The 26797-nt window shown below is 54.3% G+C and overlaps 11 protein-coding genes across 11 annotated transcripts; 6 read left to right on the forward strand and 5 right to left on the reverse strand.

Annotated features, from left to right (window-relative positions):
* Positions 1-883: 883 nt before the first annotated feature.
* F5Z01DRAFT_673964 (putative short-chain type dehydrogenase) lies at positions 884-1717 on the reverse strand (the record flags this gene model as incomplete). The annotated part of the gene is made up of 1 exon (XM_046264993.1): positions 884-1717. The coding sequence occupies one exon, from the start codon at positions 1715-1717 to the stop codon at positions 884-886; it is 834 nt and encodes a 277-aa protein (XP_046118743.1).
* A 1096-nt stretch (positions 1718-2813) lies between these two features.
* Positions 2814-5639, forward strand: F5Z01DRAFT_686724 (glycoside hydrolase superfamily; the record flags this gene model as incomplete). The annotated part of the gene is made up of 4 exons (XM_046265988.1): positions 2814-3342; positions 3393-3612; positions 3657-5450; positions 5500-5639. The coding sequence occupies 4 exons, from the start codon at positions 2814-2816 to the stop codon at positions 5546-5548; spliced, it is 2592 nt and encodes an 863-aa protein (XP_046118744.1). The 3' UTR covers positions 5549-5639.
* A 16-nt stretch (positions 5640-5655) lies between these two features.
* Positions 5656-6368, reverse strand: F5Z01DRAFT_94989 (uncharacterized protein). Its single transcript, XM_046267250.1, has 2 exons — positions 6044-6368; positions 5656-5993 (listed from the first exon to the last, which is right to left on the reverse strand). The coding sequence occupies exons 1-2, from the start codon at positions 6281-6283 to the stop codon at positions 5763-5765; spliced, it is 471 nt and encodes a 156-aa protein (XP_046118745.1). The 5' UTR covers positions 6284-6368; the 3' UTR covers positions 5656-5762.
* Positions 6369-6387: 19 nt separating this feature from the next.
* F5Z01DRAFT_654904 (ribosomal protein S30) lies at positions 6388-7226 on the reverse strand. Its single transcript, XM_046263456.1, has 4 exons — positions 7116-7226; positions 7038-7063; positions 6851-6955; positions 6388-6798 (listed from the first exon to the last, which is right to left on the reverse strand). Exons 1-4 carry the CDS (start codon positions 7147-7149, stop codon positions 6775-6777), a joined length of 189 nt encoding a protein of 62 aa, XP_046118746.1. The 5' UTR covers positions 7150-7226; the 3' UTR covers positions 6388-6774.
* A 727-nt stretch (positions 7227-7953) lies between these two features.
* F5Z01DRAFT_621605 lies at positions 7954-9801 on the forward strand (the record flags this gene model as incomplete). Its single annotated transcript, XM_046261217.1, has 1 exon — positions 7954-9801. One exon carries the CDS (start codon positions 7954-7956, stop codon positions 9799-9801), a length of 1848 nt encoding a protein of 615 aa, XP_046118747.1.
* A 727-nt stretch (positions 9802-10528) lies between these two features.
* On the forward strand, positions 10529-12667 carry F5Z01DRAFT_673969 (homocitrate synthase; the record flags this gene model as incomplete). Its single annotated transcript, XM_046264994.1, has 15 exons — positions 10529-10743; positions 10821-10933; positions 11046-11080; positions 11143-11270; positions 11331-11453; positions 11504-11511; positions 11598-11639; positions 11697-11725; positions 11778-11868; positions 11924-11950; positions 12003-12138; positions 12192-12255; positions 12316-12380; positions 12435-12509; positions 12568-12667. The coding sequence occupies 15 exons, from the start codon at positions 10529-10531 to the stop codon at positions 12665-12667; spliced, it is 1251 nt and encodes a 416-aa protein (XP_046118748.1).
* Positions 12668-13900: 1233 nt separating this feature from the next.
* Positions 13901-16499, forward strand: F5Z01DRAFT_636290 (uncharacterized protein; the record flags this gene model as incomplete). The annotated part of the gene is made up of 2 exons (XM_046262203.1): positions 13901-13987; positions 14040-16499. The coding sequence occupies 2 exons, from the start codon at positions 13901-13903 to the stop codon at positions 16497-16499; spliced, it is 2547 nt and encodes an 848-aa protein (XP_046118749.1).
* Positions 16500-16535: 36 nt separating this feature from the next.
* On the forward strand, positions 16536-19304 carry F5Z01DRAFT_686778 (peptidase family M49-domain-containing protein; the record flags this gene model as incomplete). The annotated part of the gene is made up of 8 exons (XM_046265989.1): positions 16536-16985; positions 17041-17239; positions 17299-18076; positions 18124-18173; positions 18229-18664; positions 18717-18790; positions 18844-18867; positions 18918-19304. Exons 1-8 carry the CDS (start codon positions 16888-16890, stop codon positions 19302-19304), a joined length of 2046 nt encoding a protein of 681 aa, XP_046118750.1. The 5' UTR covers positions 16536-16887.
* A 65-nt stretch (positions 19305-19369) lies between these two features.
* F5Z01DRAFT_681336 (uncharacterized protein) lies at positions 19370-20626 on the reverse strand (the record flags this gene model as incomplete). Its single annotated transcript, XM_046265677.1, has 1 exon — positions 19370-20626. One exon carries the CDS (start codon positions 20624-20626, stop codon positions 19370-19372), a length of 1257 nt encoding a protein of 418 aa, XP_046118751.1.
* Positions 20627-21916: 1290 nt separating this feature from the next.
* Positions 21917-24416, forward strand: F5Z01DRAFT_621408 (P-loop containing nucleoside triphosphate hydrolase protein; the record flags this gene model as incomplete). The annotated part of the gene is made up of 5 exons (XM_046261204.1): positions 21917-22403; positions 22462-23023; positions 23085-23417; positions 23471-24127; positions 24182-24416. 5 exons carry the CDS (start codon positions 21917-21919, stop codon positions 24414-24416), a joined length of 2274 nt encoding a protein of 757 aa, XP_046118752.1.
* Positions 24417-24868: 452 nt separating this feature from the next.
* Positions 24869-26353, reverse strand: F5Z01DRAFT_673974 (erythromycin esterase-domain-containing protein; the record flags this gene model as incomplete). Its single annotated transcript, XM_046264995.1, has 2 exons — positions 24869-25500; positions 25564-26353. 2 exons carry the CDS (start codon positions 26351-26353, stop codon positions 24869-24871), a joined length of 1422 nt encoding a protein of 473 aa, XP_046118753.1.
* Between the last annotated feature and the right edge of the window lie 444 nt (positions 26354-26797).

Below are 26797 nucleotides of genomic sequence, written 5' to 3' on the forward strand. Positions count from 1 at the left end.
ACCACTTTGGGTTTGCACGCACGCGGGCGCGATGGCCTCCAACCAGTTGAGAGGGCTCTAGAGGGGAACATGACCGTTCTGCTCAGTCGTGTCGGGTCGAGGGAAGATTCAAGATACACGATACAGAGCACGAACGATAACGCCGGCAGATAGGCTCTTGGCCGGGACGTTACGTTGCACATCCACTAGTACCTTAAAAAGTACCCGGTACCTTATAAAACCTACTGCACTTGGTGAGCTTGCCACCTTGGAACGGCAGAATTGGGGACTGGAGCTCTCCCAGTTGGAGAAGCAAGACAAGGGTCGCGATCTGGCAGGTCGCAAGCAAGAGGATTCTCAGGGGGATTGCAGGCTATTGTTATCATGCTGACCGAGGGTCCCGAGGGAGATGATGATCGACAGGTCAGCGCACCTGCACAGCCTCTTCTTACGATTTACGACTCTACAAGTGCCTTTCCATTGTTCGCTTGTGTGCAGATAATGACTACCGGATTCAATTGAGAGCATTGGTGATCAGCCGTCTAATGTTACAGAGGCTTCACTTGTTGGTCACTTGATGAAGCTCAAGCTGCAGAGGGCAAGCCTCTTTACCCCACAATTGTCTCATCACGCCTTGATCAACTGCTCACTCCCACGTTCCTCACAGTCGCAAAACGAAACAAGATGGCCCTCGATGTAACATGACCATGGATCCGACCGGGTCTCACCTGGTAAGTTGTCCCTCACAACAAGGTGAGCTTGTACTGTTGACAGCGCTGAGCGAGCATGCGCCACCAATGCACCTTTAACCACACCACGCCGCCAATGCCCTGCATGCGTACCGATCAAGACAACCAGTGCGCACTTGGTGGGTTACTTCAACCTCGGGAGCCTGGCTATAGCATCAAAACTTGGTCGTGCATGTCGCGCCAGCATCGACGGTCAATACCGTTCCCGTAACCCACCTCGCCTCACCTCCAGCTAGGTATCGCACCGCACCCGCAGCATCCCAGGCGCTGCCCTCTGTTTGCAGAAGACTCCTCTCGCGCCTCCTCTGCCTCGTCTCCTCGCTCATCCCGCCGTCGCTCACCATGGGCGTGTATATCATGCCAGGGCAGACAGTGTTTACTCTGATCCCATCCTTGCCGTGATGCGAGGCCATTGCACGCGTCAGCTGGACGACAGCGCCTTTGCTGACAGGATACAGGAGCGACGGTGTTCCGCCGAGCAGACCGGCGACAGATGCCATGTTGACAATGGAGCCGCGGATCGAAAGCTCCGACGGAGACGTTGGCGCGTTGAGGAGCATCTTCGGAATGGTGTGCTTCGACATGAGCATCATGCTCGTGACGTTGATATCGAGGCCTCGCGCCCACTCTTCCCGCTCGACTTCGACGGCACTGCCCGCGGGACCAAGGATCCCAACATTGTTGATCAGAATGTCCACCCGACCAAGCTCGGACATGGCCGTTTCCACGATCCGTCGGCAGTCGTCTTCTTTGGTCACATCAGCCTGCACGGCGACTGCGCGCCCTCCCTTTCCTTCGCCGAGACAAAGTTCAACCGTTGTCTGTGCAGACTCGAGAGACAGGTCGACGCAGACGACGGAGCATTGGTCCTCGGCCAGCAGGATCGAGATGGCGCGTCCGTTGCCGAGGCCCGTGGGTGATGACCCTGCGCCAGTGACGATGGCGACTTTGCCAGCCAGAGAGCGGGACGGGCGGGGCGGTAGGTTCATGTTTTCTGTAGACAGCGGTTGAGCTGTCAGATGTAGGAGTAACTGAACGGAACAGCACAGTTAACATGTGAGCCTTGTCCTCCGAGGAAGCACGGGATGCCCCGCACATGTCATTGAGGGGCTCAAGCAGTTCATGGCGTCAGGGTCAGGCTCTTGTTGGAGTACTCAATAAGCTTGAAGCAATGGCGTGAATCTCGCAGGTCCATATCCTGCGGAGACAGGCACGCGTAACAAGCCCATTGCTCCGCCGTGTCGTAGTACAACGCCTCTCGCGGTTCTTCGTGTCGCGAACAGTCTGTGACATGAGCTGGGCCAGCTCGTGGGTGCAGCAAGGCACAAAGTCGAGTATATAGACAAGAAGTTCACCAAGGGTGCATTTTCATTTCCAGCCCTCAAACTCTTGCTGTGTGGCACGAGGTAGGTTTCGGCAACGACCCAACGTGCCGGTATCGACGTGCACTTCCTCGGTTGACGCTGGTGGTCTAGATTCTAGAAGCGACGGGTGCGCGGGCCGGCTCCCCCAGCCCGTCGTTTGCAGCATCCAGAAGCCTCTGTGTGGTAGGTATGATCACAAGATGCAAGTCGCCTACCCATATGTCAGAGTCAGACCCTGGTGTCAGGGGAGAGACACCCAGGCAGGCCGACGAGGACCTGGGACGCGCCTGGTCCAGCTATCGGCACAAGAATGCACCGACGTGCAATCTATTTCACCCTTGTTGCGGAAGCTTATTACCCAGTACCGAAGATTGGCATGGCGAAAGCTGCAGGCTGGCTTATTAGCTCGGAGCCCCGCCTCGTTCCTCCGGATAGCCCATACGGACCGCTCGACCGACAGAAATCAAGCGGGATACTTGCACGCGTTGGTAGTATATATATTGTGCAAGTCCTACCATGCCTTTTGTTCCATCTGTTTTTCGCGAGATCATATTTCGTGCCACTGGTGTGGTGACCAGTCTAAACCTGCTGAAGAGAAGAACGCTGTGAATACGCGGAACATCGACACCTCTTTCGCGAAAACAAGTCAAACCAAGTTCCTGGACGCTATCCGCATCAAATCCCGAATGAGCGTATCAGTATAGGATACTGAATGGAAATCATGGAGACGGAACCAACCAGCGCAAACACGACGCCTAAAACGGACTGCACTCCGCCCTGGAGCCCCCAACAGGGGAAACCAAGTTTGCAACATGCTCGAATCAAGGCCAAGGAGAAGCTCGAGCATCTGAGCTTGGAGGAAAAGGTATCCCTCCTAACGGCCGCGGACTTCTGGAGGACTACTGCCATTCCCGAGAAAGGCATCCCCGCCATCAAGACATCCGACGGGCCCAATGGTGCGAGAGGCGGCATCTTTGTGGGTGGCACCAAGGCTGCACTCTTCCCCTGTGGGATATCCCTCGCGGCGACTTGGAACAAGGATCTCCTCTACAAGGTGGGCCAGCATCTTGCCCACGAAACGAGGGCCAGGTCGGCAGACATGCTGCTAGGGCCGACCATTTGCATGCATCGTCATCCCTTGGGAGGCAGGAACTTTGAGTCCTTCTCCGAGGATCCTCTTCTCACCGGCAAGCTGGCGGCCCAGTATGTCAAAGGCTTGCAGGACCAAGGAGTGGCCGCAGCCATCAAGCGTAAGTGGCCGTGATCCGTGGTCACCGTCATCCGTCACTGACCAACGCAGACTTTGTGGGAAATGAGCAGGAGACAGAGCGCAACACCATCGATTCCATCATCACAGAGAGGCCCCTGCGCGAGCTGTACCTGCGTCCATTCGAGATCGCCATACGAGAAGCCAACCCCTGGGCTGTCATGTCGTCGTACAACAAGATCAATGGCATCCATGCCGATATGCACCCACACACGCTCAAGGACGTCTTGCGTGGTGAGTGGAGTTATGATGGGTACAGTCTCTCCCACCCTTTTCATCACAACACTAATCCGCCAGCACCGTCGTGTCCGATTGGGGCGGCACAAACTCCGTTGTTGAGTCGGTACAGGCCGGCTGTGATATTGAGTTCCCACACTCCACCAAGTGGCGCTTGGCAAAGCTCGTCGAAGCGGCAAAGGAGGGCCGTATCAGCCAAGGCGACATTGACGCTGCGGCAGAAAATGCTCTCACACTGGTGGAACGCCTAAAGGGCGGCGACATGTCGCCTGAGCAGCCAGAAAGAGAAGACAACCGAGAAGCGACCAGACAGCTCATTCGCTCAGCGGGGCACGAAGGACTAACGCTTCTGAAGAATGAAGGCGGTCTGCTTCCGTTGTGTGCCCGGAGCACCAGAGTTGCAGTCATCGGACCCAATGCGAACCGTGCCATTGCTGGGGGAGGCGGCAGCGCAAGTCTGAACCCTTACTACAACACGATCCCGCTCGATAGCATCCGTCGAGTGTCCCAGCAGGAAGTCGCATTCGCTCAAGGGTGTCACATCTTCAAGTGGCTGCCCGTGGCATCCGAGTACTGCACATCCCAGTCCGGGGAACCGGGCGTGGATATCGACTGGTACGCCGGCGACGCTTTCGAGGGTGATCCTGTTGTCACCCAGAGACGCACAAACACAGATCTCTTCCTTTGGGACTCGGCTCCGCTCGAGCATGTTGGGCCAGAGTGGTCCGCTATAGCCAAGACGTATCTCACGCCTTCAGTCTCCGGGAAACACACCATCAGCTTCATGAGCGTGGGTCCCGGAAAGCTGTACGTCGATGGCAGAATGGTTCTTGACCTGTGGAACTGGACCGAAGAAGGCGAAGCCATGTTCGATGGGTCCGCGGACTACCTCGTCGAGCTGGACATGGAGGGCAACCGAGCCGTGGAGCTCAAGGTCGAAATGACGAACGAGTTGCGGCCCCTGTGGAAGCAGGACAAGTTCAACATGACGCACAAGTACGGTGGCTGTCGCATCGGCTTCAAGCAGGAGGACAAGGTGGATTATGTCCACAACGCCGTCGAGGCAGCCCGCGCGGCTGATGCAGCGGTCGTCGTGGTTGGCGTCGATGCTGAGTGGGAGTCGGAAGGCTATGATCGCCAGACAATGGACCTGCCCGTTGACGGCAGCCAAGACAAGCTCATACGAGCCGTCGTCGAAGCCAACCCGAGGACCGTGGTGGTGAACCAGTCAGGAAGCCCTGTTCACATGCCTTGGGTCGATAGCGTTCCCGCCATCATCCAGGGCTGGTATCAGGGCCAGGAAGCCGGAAACGCTCTGGCGGACGTGCTCTTTGGTCTCGTCAGCCCCAGCGGGAAGCTGCCGGCGACTTTTCCTCAGCGCATTGAGCACACCCCTGCACGGCACAACTGGCCAGGTGAGAACGGCAAGGTGCTGTATGGCGAAGGACTGTACATCGGCTATCGTCATTACGACCGGATTGGCATCAAGCCGCTCTTCCCCTTTGGACACGGCCTTTCATACACGACGTTTGAGTATGGTCGCCCTGAGCTCTCGTCTCGTGTCTTGTCGGCGGACGAGAACATTCGCATCACTCTGGCCATTTCAAACGTGGGCGACCGAGCCGGCGCCGAGATCGTGCAGGTGTACGTGCACGACGAGAAGAGTAGGTTACCTCGTCCGGAGAAGGAGCTTGTCGCCTTTGAAAAAATCTTCTTGGAGGCAGACGAGACGAGGCACATCCACATTACCTTGGACAAGCACGCAGTGGGGTACTATGACACGGCGATTCCCGGATGGATTGGCGAGCAAGGGAGATTCGAGATTCTGATCGGTGCTTCGAGCGCTGACATTCGGTAAGAGCCCTGTTCGAGCGGACACGGTCTGCGGTGCTGACTTTTCTAGGCGCTCTGCAAGCTTCCAAGTGAAAGAGTCTTTAACGTGGACATTCTAGGGAGTGTCAGGATTGTAGGAGGAGATTTCCCTCGTCACGGGTGCTGATATTGTAGTTCTAGTTTAAATTGTTAGCGATAGCGCAATGCGGGAAGTGCTTCAACATACCAGGTGTAAGCTGTTACATACGTCGACGACCTCTCGAGTACAGAGGACGTCGACTCCCTATCAACAGGGCACTTGATGTCTGGGAATAGATTTGTAGTCCCGGCTCTTCACGCTGCGTCCGGCTCGCGATCTCTGGCATCCGGGCTGCGACTCCTGCTTCGTCCTCGTCGCGCGCCGCCAGCGCCTCGTCCTCCGCGGCCCCCCTTGCCCTGGTTTGGCGGCGGACGCACAAACGCGAAATCCACGGCAATCGTCTGGTCCAGCATCTTGGTGTTGTGTGCTCCGTCAATGGCGGCACGAGCTTCTTCCAGCGTCGCGAATTCGATCAACGCATAGCCCTGAAGACGGTTAGCCACCAGCCGTTCCACGGCGTGCACGCTCCGCATACCTTGACGTAACCGCTTCTCCGGTCCAAATTGAGGTGCAGGTTCTTGATTTCGCCAAACTCGCCAAAAGTATCTTGCAGCGTCTCCTCGTCTGCTTCTTCGTGCACGTTCGTCACGACGATGATCCAGCCTTCGATGGAGCGGACAGCTGTGGCTTTTGCATGGGTTTGCATTTCGGCTTCGTTGTGAGGGGCCGCAAGGCCAGACTCTTGCGAGTCGATTTCCATTTCTTGGTCGGCCATGATGGAAGCGTTGTGCTTGAATGTGGTGCGGTAGAAGCGCAAAGGCGGGATGCTACCTTACGTAGTGGTAGTAATTTACGTGAGGATGGACAAGTACGGGCAATCACGTGACGTCTGTCGGGTGCCGCATAGGGTAGTGGACGACAACATGAGGTTACAGCAGATATTTGGTCACCAGACGAACGGGGCGGCAGTCCCAAAGCAGTGCTGGTCGTGCAGAGTCCTACGCTCACAGCACCCAGCCTCAACGTGGATGCCCAAGACCGTATTGCGTTGATGCATGTTGTATTCATTTGACAAAGGGACACCATGACGCCGAGTTAAACCTCCGTCGCATCGTCGAGCATGATCCTTTGATGTAGAACCGCCCTCCGCTTTCCGCATAGGCCTGCTTTCATCACAGACATTGCGGCCGTCGTTGCCAAGATTTGCCAATAAAATCCCCTTCCCGATTTTTACATTTCGTCCATTCGCTTTATCGTGTATCGCGCTTAGGAGCCGGGGTTGGGGTTCATCTGGATAGTGTGAGTATGGCCTCCAATGCGCGACAACGCGGGTTGTGTGTACCTTTCTCTTGCCGCCAGTCAGGGTGACGTTAACGAAACGGCGGGTGTACTTGAGGCGCTTGAGAGCACGGCCCTTGGGGACCTTGGGCTTCTCCTGGGGCTCAACCTGTTCCAGCGTATCAGCACTGCATTCCCATCATCTCTCGTCGATGTCGTCGTCATCGTCGTCGTCGCGCTGTCGGTCGTACCTTGGGAGTCTGAGACTTGACCTTGCCTGCATTTCATCAGCAAATTGTGCGGCGACGCAGTCGAGAGTCGAGACATACCGGCACGGGCAAGAGAACCGTGAACTTTACCCATATTGATGGATTTGTGTTGTCGTGATGATCGGTGTGGTTGAGAGCTGCGAAGTCGAGAGGGGCGGGCTAGGCAGGATAGGTTTTTCTGAATTCGGGTGGGAATTGTGTGGGAGGCGAAATGCAGGGTCACGTGAAGCATTCAAGGGTGTGGCTCGGGGCAATGTGGTTCCGTGAGTCATGAGGAGATTATGTCAGCTATTTTCTGCGCTACCCGCACGTGTGGCACGTGGCGCCTCGAGCAAGACGCGAAATCTCTACCAGGGACGGAGTACTATGATACTATCTACAAGTACACTTACGATCAATTGACGTTATTGACTGACGTCGAGCTTGGACGCTATTGACTCGACGTCAGTCAATAAGTCGATGTGATGTACCTGACCACTGGCTTCATTGATATCCACCAACTTTGTATTTCATGCGCCTGAGCCTGGGCTGGCAACAATGTTTGGAATGATGCTCAAAGCTGGTAAGCCAAGCCATCAGCCCACGCGTCTGTGTGCTGTAATGAAGACTGGCACATCACAGATAGGTAGCTTTTCCAGTATGGTCTGTTAGTTCTCTCATCAGCTTCGCTGTTGCCGGGTTGCCAAGAACAACAATTCCCTATTCTATCAGTGACGTCACCCCCCTGAAGATTGAATCGCTCGATCACTGACTTCGGGGCAGAAGCTCCCCAATGACAACATGTACTGAACCACCCACTTGCCGGCAATCCGAGTGTCACTTCGGATAAAGACCATAATCAATATGAATACTGAAGTTCCCGCCTTCTCCTTGTCCATGTACAGCAAAGTTCCAGATCATGGAGCCATCAGCCCAACCTCCAAAAGCTGATACGAGGCTTCCTCGCAAATCGGGTGTCGTCCCACCGAAGACGCTGCGCGATCGGCTCTTGCATCGTCTCCCACGATACACCGGCCCATATAATGTGGGATATATGGATATCGAGGTTCCGGCGCGGGAACCACGTCCGGTCTCTGGCTTGAAGCGCGGGGGCAAGCCTGTCTTGCGACTGGACACTGTGCTCATGGCCATCTACTATCCGGCCGAGATTCGCGAAGACTTCAAGACGTCGGATGGCAAAGAAGAGTTGCATCGCATCGACTGGATGCCGCGTCCCCGGTTTGCGACGTCAAAGGGATATGCCAAGATGATGAACCTACCGTGGCCGCCGGTGACGGGCTACTTGGCTTCGACAACACTGTTCACAAAGCTGCCCGCGTTCCGCAACGCGAAGCTAGCGCAACACTGGCCCGAAGATATGAAGAATGATTCGGGGCCTGGCGGGCAAGCTGCGCGTGAAGAGGAGAGTCGAACAGAGACGAACCCCAAGTTCCCTGTGATCATCTTTAGCCATGGTCTGGGTGGCTCACGGCTGTGCTACAGTGCCATCTGCGGCGAACTTGCTAGCTTTGGCTTTGTTGTGGTGGCGCTGGAGCACAGAGATGGCAGCGCAGCCAGGACATACGTCAGCCTGCCGGGCAACATTGAAGCAAATGAGATTGAGTCCTCAACTGCGCGGATCGTCGCGAACAATGACGACGACAAGGAACATGGGAATAAACGTGTGAAAAGGAGAAAGAAACAGGAGCTCAACCCATACTACGTCGTGGACTACATTCTCCCCAAGGACAACGCGCAAGATACATCGCCACATAATCCCAAGGGTGTTGACCATAAACTCCGAACGGCTCAAGTTGCCTTGCGGTTAGAGGAAATCAAAGAAGCGTTCCACGTTCTTGAGCTGCTCAACCAAGGCGGCGGCGAAGAAATTGCCAGAATCAACCTACGCAAAAAGGGCAACATCGGGTCAAGCTCGCTCGGCTTAAAAGGCGTCGACTGGGACGATTGGAAAGACAGCATGTTCCTCGATGGTGTCACCATCATGGGCCACTCCTTTGGCGGAGCGACAACGTTCCAGGCATGCCGCGAGGACCAGCTGAGCTGGATAGGTCAGGGCGTGGCACTTGATGCATGGGGTAATGGCACCCCTGTAGTTGGTGATGCACCGGAGGAGAAAGTGTCCAAGCCCATCATCTCCCTATCCTCAGAGGCCTTCATCCACTGGAAGAGTAACTTTGACCGCATTGTGGGCATCTGCGGTGAAGCGCGTGATGCAAGACAGCTGTGCTGGATGCTGACCATTGTTGGGTCGACGCACTTGTCCATGAGTGACTTCTCCGTCCTCTACCCAAACTGGATGTCGTTCTTCATGAAGTCCATGGTCAATCCAGAGCGCGCATTCTACTTGACAATTGCGGCTACACTCGAATTTCTGGACACGACGCTCCCTCCCCAGCAGACCAAGTACAACACGTGGCTGAATGAGCAGCTCCTTGAGGCAGGTGACCAGACTAAGCCTGACGAGACACTGTTCCCGGACCACGCCCCAGATGATAAGTGGGTTGCCGTGCGACTCAAAATCCCAAATGAATTCTGGGCACGCATCCGGGCCTGGTTCAGGCGATTAAGGGCACGGGCTCTGTGCAGGGCAACTGACGAGTTAGATATGGTGAATGGGCTGCGAGACTTCAGTGAGCAACCAGAGATTTGGACGCACTTGCGACCGACCAGGAGTCAGGTAGACGCGCATATGCGAAGGGCCAGTAGTACTGGGCAGGGGCAGAGAAGCTCGCGGGCCTCGAAATGAACGGCTAGACAAGAGATGATACCCCATAGATAATGTTCATTATAATTAAATGGCTTGCGATGAGTGACTCCAGGGTAGTTGGGTGTCAATATGCGCGACCCGGCAGTTCGATGTGTCTGACGTCGATTGAGTGCTAATTAATACCTAAGCAACAAAAGACTGGACCTCGTCGTTTTGGCCAGCCAGTCAATATCGATAATTAGGACCTGATTACTTACGTCCCTGACCTAACCTAGCCCCCAACTTGACTTGTTCCTGGTCATGATCGAATGCACGGGGACCAGTCGGCACATCTACACACACATCGGACTTGCATTTGACATTTGACTCACTCTTTGCCTCGGAGCGCAACGACTGGAGTCCCCACGCATGACGGTTCCAGTTCCATTCATTCCCAATGGCCATGCGTTGCCCCACCCGAAGAGCCTGGCTCGATGCAAAGACCCAATGCGCGTCACAGAATGTCGCCGCTATCGGGGTGACTTGTTCGTTGCTGCCCCTCCACTACACCAACTTTAACCCCCCGCAGTCCGACTCACTCCCAATTGACCAAGGACACTCAGAAAATTTGGAAATTTGACCTCTCGCCATCAAAACCCATCTGGCCTCATCTTCCGTCTTCGTGCCACCGCCAATTTCCTTTGCCAACAGAGATTGCGCATCAGGACCTCGACCCTCGATCGATCACCACCAATACCACACAACAACACGCGAGATCAACGACGCAATGTGCGAGAACGGAGAATCCAACGGCGTGGCTGCCCACGGGCCCACGACCTCGAATGGCTCTCACCCTGTCCAGGGCCAGCCCAAGTCCTCGCCTTACCAGTCTGTGCAGGACTACCTATCGAACGTCGGCAGGTACAAGATCATCGAGAGTACCCTCCGTGAGGGAGAGCAGTTCGCCAACAGCTTCTTCGATACCGAGACCAAGATCAAGATGTACGTGCGCCCGGGGTCACTCTCGGAGTGCGCCCAAGAGTTGCAGAATTTAGTTGTGGTGCTGACGATTGCAATAGCGCCAAGGCTCTTGATTCGTTCGGCGTCGATATGATCGAGCTCACGAACCCTTGCAGCTCGGAACAATCGTTCCAAGACTGCAAGACCATTGCCAACCTGGGTCTCAAGGCAAGTAGGAGAATGGCCTGATTCGTAAGATAGTGTGCTAACAATGTCACAGGCCAAGATTCTCACACGTTTGACCACCCAATGCATGTACTCGGTTCACAACTAACGCCAAACAGACGTTCGTTGCCACATGGATGACGCCAAGAAGGCCGTGAGTTCATTCCGCATCCACGAGGCTGCTTTCCGGGCGAAGGCTCACACGGTTGAATTTAGGTCGAGGCCGGAGTCGACGGTGTGGATCTTGTTATCGGAACTTCCAGCTTCTTGCGCGAGTACAGCCACGGCAAGAGCATGGCGATGATCCAGAAGACTGCACTCGAGGTGATCGAGTACCTGAAGGGGTCCGTAAACGCTTTGCAGATTCAGATTCGGCACCAAGGCTGACTAACTTGACACGACAGGCAAAATGTTGAGGTCCGATTCTCCTCGGAGGATTCCTTCCGTTCCGATCTCGTCGACATTCTTGCGCTCTACAAGGCCGTTGATGGCGCTGGTGTGCACCGCGTTGGTATTGCCGACACTGTGTTAGTTTGGTCCTCAAGTGGTGTGGTGACAAGTTGCTAACAATCAGCAGTGGCGGCGGTATGTCTTGCGTCCACGCATTTTAGCTAGCCGTGATACCACGGCGGCCGCTCGGCATTTGGATCTGTACTGACCCCTGTGCTTAGCTACCCCTCGTATGGTATACGATCTCGTAAGGACACTTCGCGGTAAGTGAACAACAGCAGGCTTTACACAAGCGTTCGGCAGACTGATTCATTGTACAGGTGTCGTCGGCTGTGACATTGAGTGCCACGTGCGTCCCAGGAACCCAATTGGCCTCTGGCACGATACTAATTATTGATTAGTTCCACGACGATACTGGGTGCTCGGTCGCAAATGCCCACAGCGCTCTCGAAGCTGGCGCCACCCATGTGGACACCTCCGTCCTCGGCATTGGTATGCTCCTCCATTTCGTTGTAAATTCCGGATAGAGCTAACACTGTTCCCCTAGGCGAGCGCAACGGCATCACACCTCTGGGTATTTTATCATGGAAACCAAGCCCCAATTGAACTGTCACTGACCCCACCAGGTGCCTTCATGGCCAGAATGGTTGTCACCGCCCCCGAGTATACCAAGTCCAAGTACAACCTGAAGGAGCTCAAGGCCCTTGAGACTCTGGTTGCCGACGCGGTCCAAATCAACATTCCGTTCAACAACCCCATCACGTAAAACGCTCTCTGCTGAAATCCGCGAATGAATGAGGCTGACAAACTCCCAGGGGCTTCTGTGCTTTCACCCACAAGGCTGGTATCCACGCCAAGGCTATCCTGGCCAACCCTTCGGTAAGAACATGGAGCCAAGACAACAGAGCAATCGGAACCCGAAGACTGACCGTAAACTAGACCTACGAGATTCTCGACCCCGAAATCTTCGGTCTTTCCCGCTACGTGTCCATCAACAGCCGCATGTAAGTTATACCAACAACTGTCTCACATTCGATTTTGACTAACGTTTTTTTCAGCACCGGCTGGAATGCTGTTCGCTCGAGAGCTGATCAGCTTGGCCTCTCCATGACTGACGAACAGGTTAAGGAAGTGTATGTTATCCGTTCCTTGCCGTTTCTTGGATGTATGTGGCTAACATGAGTGCAACAGGACCGCCAAGATCAAGCAAATGGCCGATATCCGACCCCTTGCCATTGATGACACGGACAGCATCCTTCGCTCGTTCCATCTTGAGTTGCAGAAGGCATAGAAAAAAGTCTGTCGAGGGAGTTGGGAGTGATCTGTTCAAACATATGGCGTCGGAGTACCATAAAATGTCGCTTACGAGTATCTGTTCATTGGATTTCAAGCAAGAACGTTCGAACATTTCTTGTCCCTTGTGGCCACGTCTGAGATTCTGGAACGCCAGTGTGATCAAGCCGTGGCCTGATCCACGCGTGCTCTTGGTGGCAATACAATCGTGTACACGGGGGCTGACGTGTCGAACGCAAAATATGTCGTCTCGCCCCGTGAGCCACCAGGCTTGGTCAGTTGTCTTCTTCAAGAGCGATCACAGGTATGTGATGCACAGTCAGGGCTGTTGACAATGATCGCTAGCCCAGGATTTTAAGAGAGGTTATTATTGAAATAAGGACGGCTCTCAAGTCCTTACCACTCGATCACTTCTCTGAGAACCCAGCTGGCAGCCATTGACGCCCCCGTCACAATCTATTTATGGTGGTGTCGAGCTCGCCAATCAGACAGCGCGATGACACCCCAAGGTCCCGGATGCGGCTAGACGATCGGGAGCGCCCAGGGCCTAGGCTCTAATCAGGGCGATAACACGACGATACACTTACAAGACAAGCATATGAAGGTGGTAATTGGGGGGAGGGAAATTCACGCATAGCCCAACAGCAGAGCTCATCCTTTTCATAGCAATGCTACTAATTACGAAGAACGCGAGGCTGAAGCCCGGGAGGAGCAGAGTGTTGCATTGAGCTGATGTGCAGGCTGCGTGCGTGCGTCTTGGACTGAGAAATTCAGGATGTTGTCGCGCCAAGACCGTGAATACGAATCCCGCCCCCCGCAAGCAGCAGTGAGCTGCTGCGCTCTCTCGTTCAACTTCAAACCAAAGGACTGGACCTCGTATTGTGATACAGTCTATCAATACGTACTTACTTGCATCTATTATAGCTCAACCCTTCTCTTCTCTTCCTCTCGCGCTTTGAAAATGGTTGGTATAACTCACTCCGTGGCCGCATCCACCAAACCCCCGCCTACTACCTGAGCTACTAGGCCATCATCTTCCCTTCACTTTACTTTTGCTCGTCGCCGCCAAGTTTTTCTCGCCGCATTGCACTCATTCAGCTGACAGTGAATCGGGTCATTGTATGCGTCGACTCGCTTCCGAAACCGCCCAAGCCCAATATTTCACACTCTCGTTCATGACCACGCCGCCACGCACGACCAGGAAAAAAGGGCACCTGAAGTGGACTTCACGATGGCCGCAACCGCGACTCGGAGCCCCGCGAGGCCAAACCGGTCCAACAGTCTGCAGCGCATGCTCGAGCTGGAACAGGAGTGCATGGTAAGAGTCATCCCTCTTCGGCCATGACATTCGTTGACCTATTTCTTTCTAGCGCGATCGCCGCACGCACATTGAGCGCCGCCAAGTGTCTCCCGAGTCTCACGGGACTCCAGTCTCCCTGCAGCTGCCACCCATTGATACTGGAACTTCGACCTTTAATCCCGCACAGATGTTTGCGACTATCCCCACGCGCATGAGCTCCGATGAGAGCCAGGAAAAAAGGCTTGCGTCGGCTCATGGAAGTCCCAAGCGCGTGGCTTTCAGCACAGTAGAGGACGTCGTGGTGGATGACCGCAACGAACTGTGCCAATCGCCCAGCTGGGAGGCGTACGGTCGAAGAAAAAAAGAGAAAAAGGAAAGGGAGCTCGCAGAAAGAGAGACGAACAGAGCCCAAAGGCGCAAGCTCTGCAAGGCACCGCCTTCTCCCTCGACGCCGCTTGTAGAGAAGGCTGGGCAAACCCAGACAGGCGCATGTATGTCTCAAACATCTCCCATCCCTCGACCCCGACCACGTCAACAAGCAGCCACGAGCGAGCGCCCTAACAGTGTCGTGGGTTTATCTACCCCAAATTTGCCCGCGGCACTGGACAGCAGCGCGAAGCCTCGCGGTCGGTCCAGCTCCTTCTCCTCGCTTTTCAGGGCTCCCTTTGAGGTACGACGAGCTTCCGTCGACACAGACAACCGCGACGGCTTCATTGGCGGGATCAAGCTCGAGCAACACCGCCTGGCTGCGCACCAAAAGATCTTGGAGGATCAAGCAGCCGAAGCCAGGAAGACGGCGCAAAAGAATAGAAAGCGCTCAGAGAGCCCACTGAGGTTCCTGGTGCCCAGGAGCGAGCCAAAGGAGACGCGAGCGTACCCGCCCATTGCGATTCACACGACCGGACACCAAGCCCTCATTTCCCAAGACGACGGTATGATGCGAAAGTGGAAGGCCCGCGTGGGCTTGAGGTCAAGGTCCCGGGAGCCTTCGCCCAACGGCGGCCAGAAGCTTGCCAAGCTGCCAGCGGCAAAGAGACCACAAATCTCAGCCCCCGTCATGACAAGTTCATCGACGCCAGACGTCTCCTCGAATGCCGTCCGACTTCCTAGCAGCAAATCGACACCTAATATCAACAGCCCGACCGTCGTGCAGAGGATCCACGGTCAGGTTGACGATGAAAAGATGGATATGCTCACGGTAGATCCGGCTCGCCACCCAATCTTTGACGAGGGCGGCACCGGCTCAGCCTCTGAGCGCTCTTTTATGACGGTTCCAGAGTCACCTCCTGCGCCCCCGAGACGCAGCTCCAAGCGAAAGTCAATAGTGAACGCAGGAGACTTGGAGAGCCCAGTGGCACTGGTGTCGTCCCAGACGCTGCCTGTAGCGAAACCGTCGACGGAGGTAGAAGAGCGGCCAAAGCGGTGGACCACGTCTGATCCGCCCAGCATCCCATACGACTCGGTGAACCCGAGCACAGAGAGCCTGTCAGCAAATCACCAGCAAAGAAAGACGTTTAAGGAAGCGGCTCGTGCTGCGTTTAGTGCCCATACAGCGCTCTCACCACCGGTCATGCCAGCTGCCGCCGCTGACCGTCCCGGCAGTCGATCGCGCTCGCCTACCACGCGAACCTTGCGGAACACTGACGAGCGCGTCCTCCCCGCCGACAAGTACAATCGACTGAGAGGAGGAACATTTGGAAAGAATGGCCATATGCCGGCCATCCAAGACTGGAGGACAAGCTGCGCGATAGCACCGCCGACGCCCCCCTACCACTCTTCTGAGGACTCGGCCTCGGATGGGTTCCGTTCCCCGGGCGAGCATGGTACACCAGACACATCTAGACCGCAGTCTGAGCGAGGCATGTTCCCTAGCTTTGGAGAGGATCGAAAGAAGGGGCGCCAATTCCCGGTGCTGCCATCCCCAGCGTTCTCCCTCGACGAGAGTCGCCAATCGAACCAGCCGTCACCGCTGGAACTCGATCCTATCCAGGCCGCCGCGCTCAAGGTGATGGCCGCTTTCCCCGACTCGAACGCGTGCAGGAGCCAGAAGCCACGCCGCGCTGGGGATGAACATCAGGAACCGGCGCGTATCAACACAGCCGTTGCCCGGGACCAAGATCCGGCGTCGAAATCGCCTCCTCTCAGAGAGCTACTCATGGCGCGCGACGAGACGTCTGTGGTGGTCCCTTGGCCCGCGACATATCTTGAAGCGGCCAGGAAAGCCGCGCCATCTGCGCAGGCGCCTCTCAAGACCTCGCACACTGTGGCACCCCAGCCTCTGCCGATACCGCGAGACCCGATTGCCAAGATGTTTGTCGAGTGCTGCGAATGCAAGTACTTTCATGATATGCCGAGCAAGCTGTACGAGGCCATGGCCAACCCGGACGGTGTGGTTGCCCTGGGTGATGATGTGAGGTTTGCGGGCACCGTGTCCATGACGGTCAAGTGCCCGTGGTGCACGCATGAGATGAGCACCAAGTGCTGCGCAGGGTTGGCGGCCATGGTTCACGTTAAGGAGAGGTTGCATTGAGCGTTTGGCATTTATTCAGAGCCTTGTCATATTGGTGGAACGACCGCCCTTTGATACTTCTCTTTGTCTATAATTATACCTCGCATCTTCGGTAGAGCAATGGATATCTAATGCATAATGAATTGCAGCGCGTTTCGGTCTGAAGACGTATCCGATACAGACAGGGGACGTGTACGTACCAAGTAGACGTGCAGTCTGCAGATGTTATCAGACGTTCGGGCGGGGAAGCTTCAGCTGCCTTGAACATCACGCATCTCCCAGTGCCAGTAGCCGACACAAGGATCAACTGCCAATGCTACGGTGGGATAGTAGATCAACTGCCAATGCTACGGTGGGATAGTAGATCAACATCTGGCAATATTGTCAATCACCAAAAACACCGCTCGAAATGGCTGTCAGCGAGGTCCAAGTCTTTAGGCTGGACATCGCGTCCCAGTTCCATCACCTGACAGATCGCGAAAAACGATATGCGCATCACATGGCTCGGTAAGCAAGCGAGCGGTAGCCTGGAATACACCAAGGTGCTCAACATCAATTCTAGTGCTGCCTGGTTCGGGACAAGAATCATCCTCCGACAGGTTTCTCCCGAATCGCCCGCCATCTTCGACTTCATACTCGAGCTACATCGCACCTGCTCTGGAGCCTGGGGTTCACTGATAGGGCCAGACGTCAGCAGCGAGGACATCCGACGCCTGCTGACGTACGCTGCTACTTTTCTCTCCAACGTGGGGAACTTCTATGTACGTCTGGGCGCTCAGATTTGAAAGCGCATAGTCACACGCAGCGTTGACTCTCACAGGGTTCCGGTGACCAAAAGTTCGTCCCCGGGGTAGAACGCACCGTCCTCGAGGCACTAGCTACCAGATCTCCCGTGTTGACAAGCTTATATGAGGAGATATCCGAGCAAATAGAAGCCAGACCACCTTTCAGCCTCGGTTACCCAAGTGAGACGGCGCAGAGCAGCTATTATCCCGGGGGCCTAATCAGCGAGTCAGACATCACTCCAGTGTCAAAGATCCTCGAACAAAATTCCGTGTTTCCGGAGAACACCAGACTTCAAAGAAAGGCGGATGGCGCTGGATTGGAAGTCCTCCTCGCTTCCGTTCATGACGGAGAGATTGCTCGATTCCCCCTTCCCGACGGTAAAGGGTCCGTGAGACTCGTCGGTGGAGATCACTCAACCGAACTTGAGCGAGTGTGTGATGAGCTAAAGAAAGCGTCAAAATACGCGGCGAACGATCTACAAACACAATTCCTCAATGCGTATGTTGAAAGCTTCCAAAGCGGCAGCCTGGACACGTACCGCGACTCCCAACGGCTTTGGGTAAATGACAAGGCGCCCAGGGTGGAGAACATCTTTGGGTTCGTCGAGCCATATCGCGATCCGCATGGCATCCGAGCAGAATTCGAAGGTCTTGTGGCTATCGCAGACGACGAAGAAACCAGACTCTTGTCCAAGCTAGTGGAGAGCTCGTCGACCTTCATCCGCCGGCTGCCCTGGGCCACACCAGAGAATGATGGTAAAGGGCCGTTTGAGAAGAATCTATTCGAGCCGCCAGACTTCTCCAGCATTCACTGTTAGTGCTGGATGAGTATTGTGTTGTGCATTGCTTACGATACATAGCGCTTGCGTACTGCTCGAGCATCATATTCCCAGGAATCAACCTACCAAACGTTGGTGTACATGCAGACATTGTTGACTGGCTTCGTGACTAAAAACCCATCACAGTACAACGATATTCGGCAGGAGGATGGATTCAAGAATGTGATTATCGCGAATCGAATGGTCACCGAAAGCCAAGCCCAGCAGTATCCCTTCATTGACGCTTCCGAGGCCGAACAATTCAAGAAGCATAAGTACCCAGCGTATTACTGGTGGGTCGTACTCCACGAGCTGCTCGGCCATGGTACAGGGAAGATGATGGTGGAAGGGGTGGACGGAAGTTTCAATTTCGATGTCGAAAATCCGCCCATGAACCCAATCACTGGAAAACCCATTACGTCGTGGTACAAGCCAGGTCAAACGTGGACTGGCGAATTTGGTGACTTGGCAACCACTGTTGATGAATGCAGGGCGGAACTCGTGGGTGCCTATTTGATGGACGACCTGGAGCTTCTTGAGATGTTTGGCTTCAATGATGACTCCGAGATCCGCGCTGAAGACCGTGAGCGTGTCCTGAGTGCGGATAATATGGATGACTGACATGAGTTTTGTAGTGACCTACAATCTGTACCAGCAGTTAGGTACTGATGGTTTGCGAGGACTTTCCAACTTCAACGTTGATAGCGGCGTGAGTACACCATGTCCTGGTCAAGATTTCTGCTTTGCTAACATCTGCCGCAGAAATGGGGCCAAGCCCACAGTCGTGTAAGTCTTACCCAATGTAGATGAAGACATACGTGCTAACTCTCAAATAGGCACACTTTGCTATGTTGAAGTGCTTGCTACAGGACGGCGGCGGCGTCATCGTCATCACCCACAACAAGCCAAAGAAGAGTCTGACGGTTCAGGTAGACCGTTCCAAGATTCGCACGCATGGGAAGCAAGCCTTAGGAAAGATGCTCCTGCATCTGCACATGTTCAGATGCACAGCTGACTCAAAAGGCTGTCGGGCGTACTATGAGAACCTGTCGAGGGTGAACGGGGAATATGTCGACTGGCGGGAGACAGTGCTTGCAAATAAGCCCCCGCCCCTTGTCTTCGTCCATGCAAACACGTTCCTGGCAGAGGATACCGTCTCATTGAAGGAGTACGAACCAACAGTCGAAGGCATCATTGAGAGCTGGGCGCAGCGGAAGGTCTGAGCTAGGATACACGAGGTCTACATTTCATTTCTACAAGTTGGGCTGAATTCTAAGTACTAGTACACTCAGGACCTCCCCTGGTGAAGGGCAAGAGCGTATTGCATAATCTGGAACACAGTCTGAATCAATCCCAATACAATGCTCACTGAACCAATAATGAGGACGCTCCAGAACGCGAGCCAAGTGGTCGAATCGCGCTTATCTCGCCATAGCTGTCGAATGGAGCGAGGCTTCTTGTTTGAAGCGTAGCTGGCCAGTCGGACGATTCTGCTGCGAAGGTGCGGAAAGTCGCCAGCCACGTCGTACTCTTCTCGCTCAACCAGAGCAATGGGACAGTTGAGACTCTTCTTGCCGCATATCAGGGACAGGAAAGAGTCATGCCCTTCAGGAGGTATGCGTGCAAACGGCTGCAGCTTTCGGAACAGACTTCTCGATCGCCGGCTCTGACCAAAGAGCAAGCGATAGGAGAGTAGAATCTCCCGAAGCAGCTCCGTAACATCATTCTCAGTCGCCCAGGGTAGTGATCCTGGTAGAGTCAACCCGCATCGGTGAATAGCGCTTCCACCTTGGGCCGTTGGGCTCTGTAATTGAAGATTCGAAACACAGAAAGAGGGATATCGATAGAGAAAGAGAGTGCCGGAATGTCTGTCCAGTTCCAGATGGCAGGAGATCGAGTCGACCCACCGAAGTTTGATGCCGCAGATCTTGGTCAATATGTGTGCGTTAAGTTCTTTAGTGATGATTTGCTTCGTAACGTTAAACAGTTGCCTGTCATCCGCGTCGTCAAAGGCACAGTATTGTGGCGGCGGGAGCATCATGCCAAACCCAAGGAGAAAGCTGGGAAGGTCATATTTGCCCGAGATAGAGGACTGGCTGAGCCGCAGCCGCGCTTCGCCCTGATACTTGTCCGTCTCATCGAGAATGTTGAAATCTCCGGTGGTACAAGATGTAGCTTGGGGCTTGTAGAGCATTGTCTGCCAGCCCAGAATTGAGAAGACAAGTTCCTTGGCTGACTGATAGGCCTCATAATTGTCCTTGATGGACAGAATGCCGTGTTGGACAAGTGTGTCCGTAATGCCGTCGATGGTCTTCGGCTCCGGTACCAAAAGAAGCTCTTTGACCTTGTTCCACAAGGGAAGGAAGTATGTGTCCAATTCCGCTTCCTTGTCGCACCGCATATTCGGAAGAGACAGAAACAGACGCTGTGGCTGGCTTCGGGTCTGTTGGAAAAGCCACCAGCGATACCAAGGAAGATCGGCGAAAGTAGGATCTTGAGTAGATTCAACGCGGATAGTCGTGCTTCTCGATTCTGATAAGGACATTTCTGACCATTGGAAATCAGTTATTTGGCGGAGATCCTTTGAATTGAGGACACTGTACCGAAAGACGCATCGCTCGAGCTGGCCATTATGTATGGTAGCCTGAGTAGGGCGGTAAAGACGGATCATGGCACGTAAGCTGGGAGGGAAAGGGGCCTTGTACTCCGTAGTCCGTACTGCCAACTGGATCATTCAGAGATATCTCTGTTCCGCCAGTAGGGTCACCGAGTTGCCTGAGGTGAGGCGGCTCTGACATGGACTGGAGGCTGTGACCTGCAACCTGTGACCTGACCAGTCCCCCGGGTCTGGGCTCCAGGATGTCCATGTCCCTTTCGGCCCGTGCGCCCTCCCGTCTGAGCGGGAGCTACAATGTACATAGGCGCCCGTGGCTTGCTGGCAGCTGCAGGCTTGCCTCACAATTACAGCCTTACAGGGTGACTTCATTCGCTGAGTTTAGTAGGTGTGGGTTCCACTCGCACCTTCCCCCGACTTGTTCAGGTCACCAACATCAACTTGCAGTCTCACATTTCAGTGTGGCAAGAGCCACAGAGAGATGTAGAATGTGCAGGTTTCCCCGCTCGGCCGCTTTCCAGAGTTTCACAGCATTTGCTTCCTCCTATCAACCTCTTCTATTCAAAGACGAAGCCGCGCGGCTGCACGGGAGAGAGCCGTGATGGTCGAAAAGTGAGTCCCGGCTGAAAACTTGGAGCCACGAAGGAGAGAGTTGCTGATATCAGTAGACTCAGCCGGTCGCCAAGCCCACTATGGCTTCAAGCCTTGGAAAAATATCGAGAAGAATTACAGGCAGCCGACGATTATCAAGCAATCCAGAAAGTCCACACACTCGAGGAACTGATCGACTCCTTCTCCTCCTTCCACGGCGCCGTACCCAACACGCACGCTGGAGTAATTTCTCTTCAAAAAATTGCACCGAGGCTGAAATTTGTCGACGACTTTTCAGCGGTACTGGCCTTGTGTTTCGGCGCCAATACCGCGTTGACAGCGGCTGTCTGGGGCAGCATACGCATGATCCTTTCACATGCCTCCTCCGCCGCGGAGACACTCAAAGACGTTCTAGACATGCTGGAGGAGCTAAGTCTGACTCTTCCAAGGCTCCAGGTTTACGAACAGACCGTGCCGCTGAACCGCCCACTCCAACAGGCCTTGTTGGACGTGTATTGCGAGATCATCTGCTTCTATGCTAGGGCTATTCACTTTCTCCGCAGCAATCCCAACTTGGTCCTCAGAAAGAACGCATGGCAAACCTTTCGGGACGACTTTTCGCGGACAAACATGCGCATCAAGCGCATGTCCTCAAGCGTGGAGAGCGAGGCCGACATGGCGCGAATGCGCAAGGATGAAACCCAGTACAAGGAAGTATTGCAACTCTCGAATGCGATGAAAGTGAAACCTTCAAATAAGCCTGAGCGAATCTGGTACAACAACATACCTTTCGCCGCGAATACCAAGTTTAGCGGCCGCCACGATATCTTGAACGCGGTTGGCGAGGCCTTGGTGCCGGAAACCACAGCATCTATGCTCAAATCAATAGCACTATTTGGTCTGGGCGGTGTCGGCAAAACGCAGATTGCGGTCCAATACGCGTATCAAAATATGGATAAGTTTGACATTATCCTATGGGTTGCAGCTGATAACGCCATTTCGATTGCGCAGAGCTTTCGTACGATAGCAGAAGGACTCGGCCTGGTGGGCAGTGTCGAGGAAGTCAAAGACGCCGCCGTGTCCATATATAAGGTGAAAAGCTGGCTGGCGACAACAGGTTTGTAACCCGAGACGCGCAAGTATCAAGTGTTGCACCCGTCGCCTGACAGCTGCAGAGTCTACCTACCTTATCATATTCGACAACGCGGACGACCTCCCTGCTCTGAAGACAGCGTGGCCAGGCACCAGCCACGGATCGGTCCTTCTGACAACTCGAGACTTTACCGTGGCTACCTCTCTACTGACGCAATATGTGCAAGTCAATGCGCTAGATGACCAGGATGGTAGCAAATTGCTTTTGAAGGCACTTGACCTGGACACCACCTCGCCCGACGACGAAAAAAACGCGTTGGCAATCAACAAGATCTTTGGCGGACTGCCTTTGGCTCTGGCACAGGTCGGCGGATTCATTAGGCAAAGAAGGATGTCCCTGAAAGAGTTCTTACCGCTTTACGACCGTCATTCAGAGAAGATCGATGCCCGAAAAGCGCCTGGCAGTGATTACGAGCATACACTAAGTACGGTGTGGGATGTCTCCTTCACAAAGTTAACCAGCATCTCTATTCAACTCCTGAACTTGCTGTCATTCTTTGACCCAGATGGCATCTCTGAGGAAGTTTTGCTGCGAGGGTCCCAGGGCATTGCAGATGAGTTCTCCTTCCTGTCTGACGAAATGGAGTAAGGAAAACAACTATCCCTTCCGGGGCTTCGAACCTTTTCGCTGATGTCTTATTCTCAGCCTCGGCGATGCATCAGAAGATCTCCTCCGAGCCGCCCTCGTCAACCGGACAGGCGAGTCAGGAGTACTTTCGATTCACCGTCTGGTTCAGTCGGCGGCCCAGAAGCGCCTGAGCGAGTCGGAGAGCATCAGGTACTTTGATGCTGTAGTCCACATGCTCTGCTGGGGATTCCCAGACCACTCGAGCACCGACATTGGTCATCAAATCGCAGCTTGGACTCAATGTGAGAAGTGTCTCCCACATGTGAACCGTCTTGTCCATCTCGTCAATTCTAGGGGAAATTACTCAGGAGATCGACAGAAGTACGCTGATCTTCTTCTGCGATGCAGTTGGTGAGTCTGCTTCAATCACTGTCATATCCTGTCACTGATGCGTGTCTACACAGGTACCTGTACGAGAGTGAAATGTACAACATCGCTAGAACAATGGTTGAGCAAGCAATTTCGACATTCCAAGTCAGTACGGGCCTCTATTATGCAAGCGCCATCGATCTAAGCGGCCTGATCCTCTTGGATCTGGCACAGCCTGCCCAGGCCTTGAATCCCTTCATGCATGCTCTGGAGATACGCAAGGCAATCCTCGGGCCCGAAGACCCTTTTGTTGCCTATAGCCAGAACAATGTCGCTCTTGCATATACTGAAATGGGCGAACTGGAGCTCGCCTTTGCGGCACACCAGGAAGCAATTCGTCTCAGGCTCAAGGCCAACAGCGACAGGATCGGTAACTCTTACAGCAATATGTCGAGTCTCCTTCTTCGAATGGGTCGCCCCGAAGAAGCGGAGGAGATGCTGTCAAGGTGCCCTTCTCTGAAAGATTTTACTGATGAAACCTTCCTCAGCACTGGAAATCCGCGTTTTTCAGGCGACATGGTCTTGCTATCCCGTATTCGCCTTGCACAGGGGCAACCGACGGATGCCTTGAGACTGGCATCAAAGGCTCTATCTTTTCGTCGAAAGCTGCTCGGAAACAAACTCAAGACTTGCGACTCGCAGTACGATGTCGCATGTATGCTACTGAAGGAGGGTCATGAGAACTCGGCGATGTGAGTGGTTGGTTCACTGTAAGAAGCACACATAGATGCTAACTCACCATGCAGACAACTCCTCGAAGAAGTAGTCAATATGACCGAGACCTTTGCAGAGGGAGACGGCCAGCGAGCTCGAGCCCTGTACAAGCTCGCTGAAGTCTACAAAGACAGGGATATGCAGGCTGAATCGGCTACGTGCAAAGAAAAGGCAGCAACTCTGCGAGCGACGTTGAGGCCAGAACTCAAGGATGCCCCGTTTGAGGAGGCCGAATTCTCCAAATTGTGTCTATGGATGCTATGGTAGCTGAGCGCAGCATCGATACCCAAGGCCCCCGTGGTTTGATCTGAGATCTAACTATCGTTTGTTGGAGAACATAGGGCCACCGGATATAGCCAGGGGCAGGAGAATGCAAACACAATAGAAGCGTCAGCTACATCCGTCGATGGTCCATGTCAAAGTGTTTCGCCAGGGCACATTCTTTGTTGTCAAAACTAAAACAGGACTGCCCTCCTCGAAGCAGACAAGGCAGTCGACGCAGACCGGGCCCCATGCTCAGGGCGGTTGAACCTTATGACATTCTGAGTTTTTTTGCAAGGTGCGGTGAACGACAAAGACGCAAAAAGAGAAAACAATTTGACCCTCGCTCACCGACTCCACAAGACCAATGTTCCTGAATAGAGAAAGGAAGAAAGTCGGCTGGCTACCCCAACTTGCATTGGTCCCTATGATGCCTCGGAATGCGACACGCGAGACCCTCAAAGCCCAAACGGCCAGGTCTCATCGTATTCCGGTGGGTTCTCCGGTTGGTGAGTTTCCATGGCCTTGACCGCCGTTGTCTCATCGAACCACATCAGACCGTCAAACTGCTGCGGCAGCACTGCAGATGAGTAGTGCGACTGTCTTTCGGTTTCTGGACGATATACAACGCCGATGAACCTCTCCAGTCTCTTTTTAGCCAGTGCATCTCTCAATTCTTTGTTGCAATGCCCCTCGCGAAGGTCGATCGCAAAGTTCTTCAGCCCAGTGGCATGCATGATCTGCTCGTAGCTGTTGCTGATACCAGGGTTGACACGCATGACGCACATGTCAGAGTCCCAGTGTTTCGCAGCCGCGACGGTGCCAGTGTTGCCGCTGCAACCGATGTTCAGAGCCTCCTCTTCGCCAAAGGCCTCCTTGCACAGCTGGCCGATGTTGTGCTCCTCCCGCCCCCAGCCCATGCTGGTTGCCCGAGCGTCACCAACATGGCTGTTGTGGGCCCACACGATGGCCTTGGAGCCTGGACCCCGATGCTTGAGGATGCGGACCAAGGTCTCAAACATGTGCGAGTCGCGCAGATTCCATGACTCGTCTCGAGCGTAGTACAAGGTCTTGTAGTAGTACTCGGCATCTAGAGGATGGTTGGCCTTGTTCGCACTTCTATGTTAATAGATGGGACGCGCGCAGAACTCACCCCTGACAAGCCTTGCATTCTGCTCTCCGCTGTGGAATTCGACGCCATCCCAATGGGCAGCGGAATAATCAAGGCGCTTGCGCAGTAAACGCCTGAGGACATCGACAACGTCTTTCTCGTATCCTTGAAACCCCGAAACAAGCGTCTCTAGACCGTACTGATGAGGGTGCTCGGCCCAGCTCATGAGACTAGCGTATCGTTCACGGGCAACATTTGCCATGTCCTTATCCACGTTGTCGAGATACCGAATCACGGCCTGCATGGACGTACCAAGAGAGTATAGATCCAGGCCGTAGAAGCCGACGGTTTCGTGCAAGTCCAACCCCTTATTGAACTTTCGGAGCCACTCGACAAAATCGTGCACTTCTAGGTTACGCCACATCCAGGTAGGAAAGCGCAAGAAGGCGGGCTGTTCTGGATCGTCCATTCCTGGCTGCGTTTCCGCGTCAGCCTCTTTTGTGGGTGAGACATCAGGTCGGGGTCGATGCCGAACGTAGCGGTCCACGGCTTCGGCATCTGGCCAGTCTGATTCTGTTGCGACAATGTTGAAGCCGTGCTTCTCAATCATGTGCTTTGTGAGCTCTGCCCGAGCCACATAGAACTCTGAAGTGCCATGGGAGGCATCCCCGATAAGTAGGATCTTGGAGCTGCCAAAGCTGTCAAAACATCGCGCAAGTGTCTCACCGGCCGCCTCAATGGAAGGAAAGTCCTGAACGTTAGCTTGGAGAAGCTCAACCACTTCCCGGTCCTTGCGGTCTGGCAGCGCAGTATTTGGGCGATATCTTCTCATTGCACGATAGGGGACATGTTTTCGTCCTACGGTTCTGCATATGACTGATGTGCGTAGAGGAAAATAGGACCAGAGCTTGGACAGCAGGATGGGGGACATTAATCCTATCTTCGAGGTTGGCAACAAGTCCCGTATCTGTGCTCGTGACCGAATCGCACCTCTGTGGCCATGTCTTTTATCATGTTGACGAAGGCACCTGCGATGGGCTCATCACCCCATTTTGACGTAATCTGCCCCGTGATCTCAACACATGGTCGGCCATGAGTTGAAATTTCCTTCACAATGTGCGAGACTCTTTCCACAGTTGTGATCAATCACCTGTGTAATTGATAGACATCCTGCATCCAGCATACATTGACCAATGGTTGGTGGGATGGGGGGATCGGCTCACCAGCTTCGCGATGAGGCCCTGGGTGCTGAAGGAAGGCGACGTGAACGGAAGGT

Source organism: Emericellopsis atlantica (assembly GCF_019669845.1).
Source record: "Emericellopsis atlantica unplaced genomic scaffold F5Z01scaffold_12, whole genome shotgun sequence".
NCBI lineage: Eukaryota > Fungi > Ascomycota > Sordariomycetes > Hypocreales > Bionectriaceae > Emericellopsis > Emericellopsis atlantica.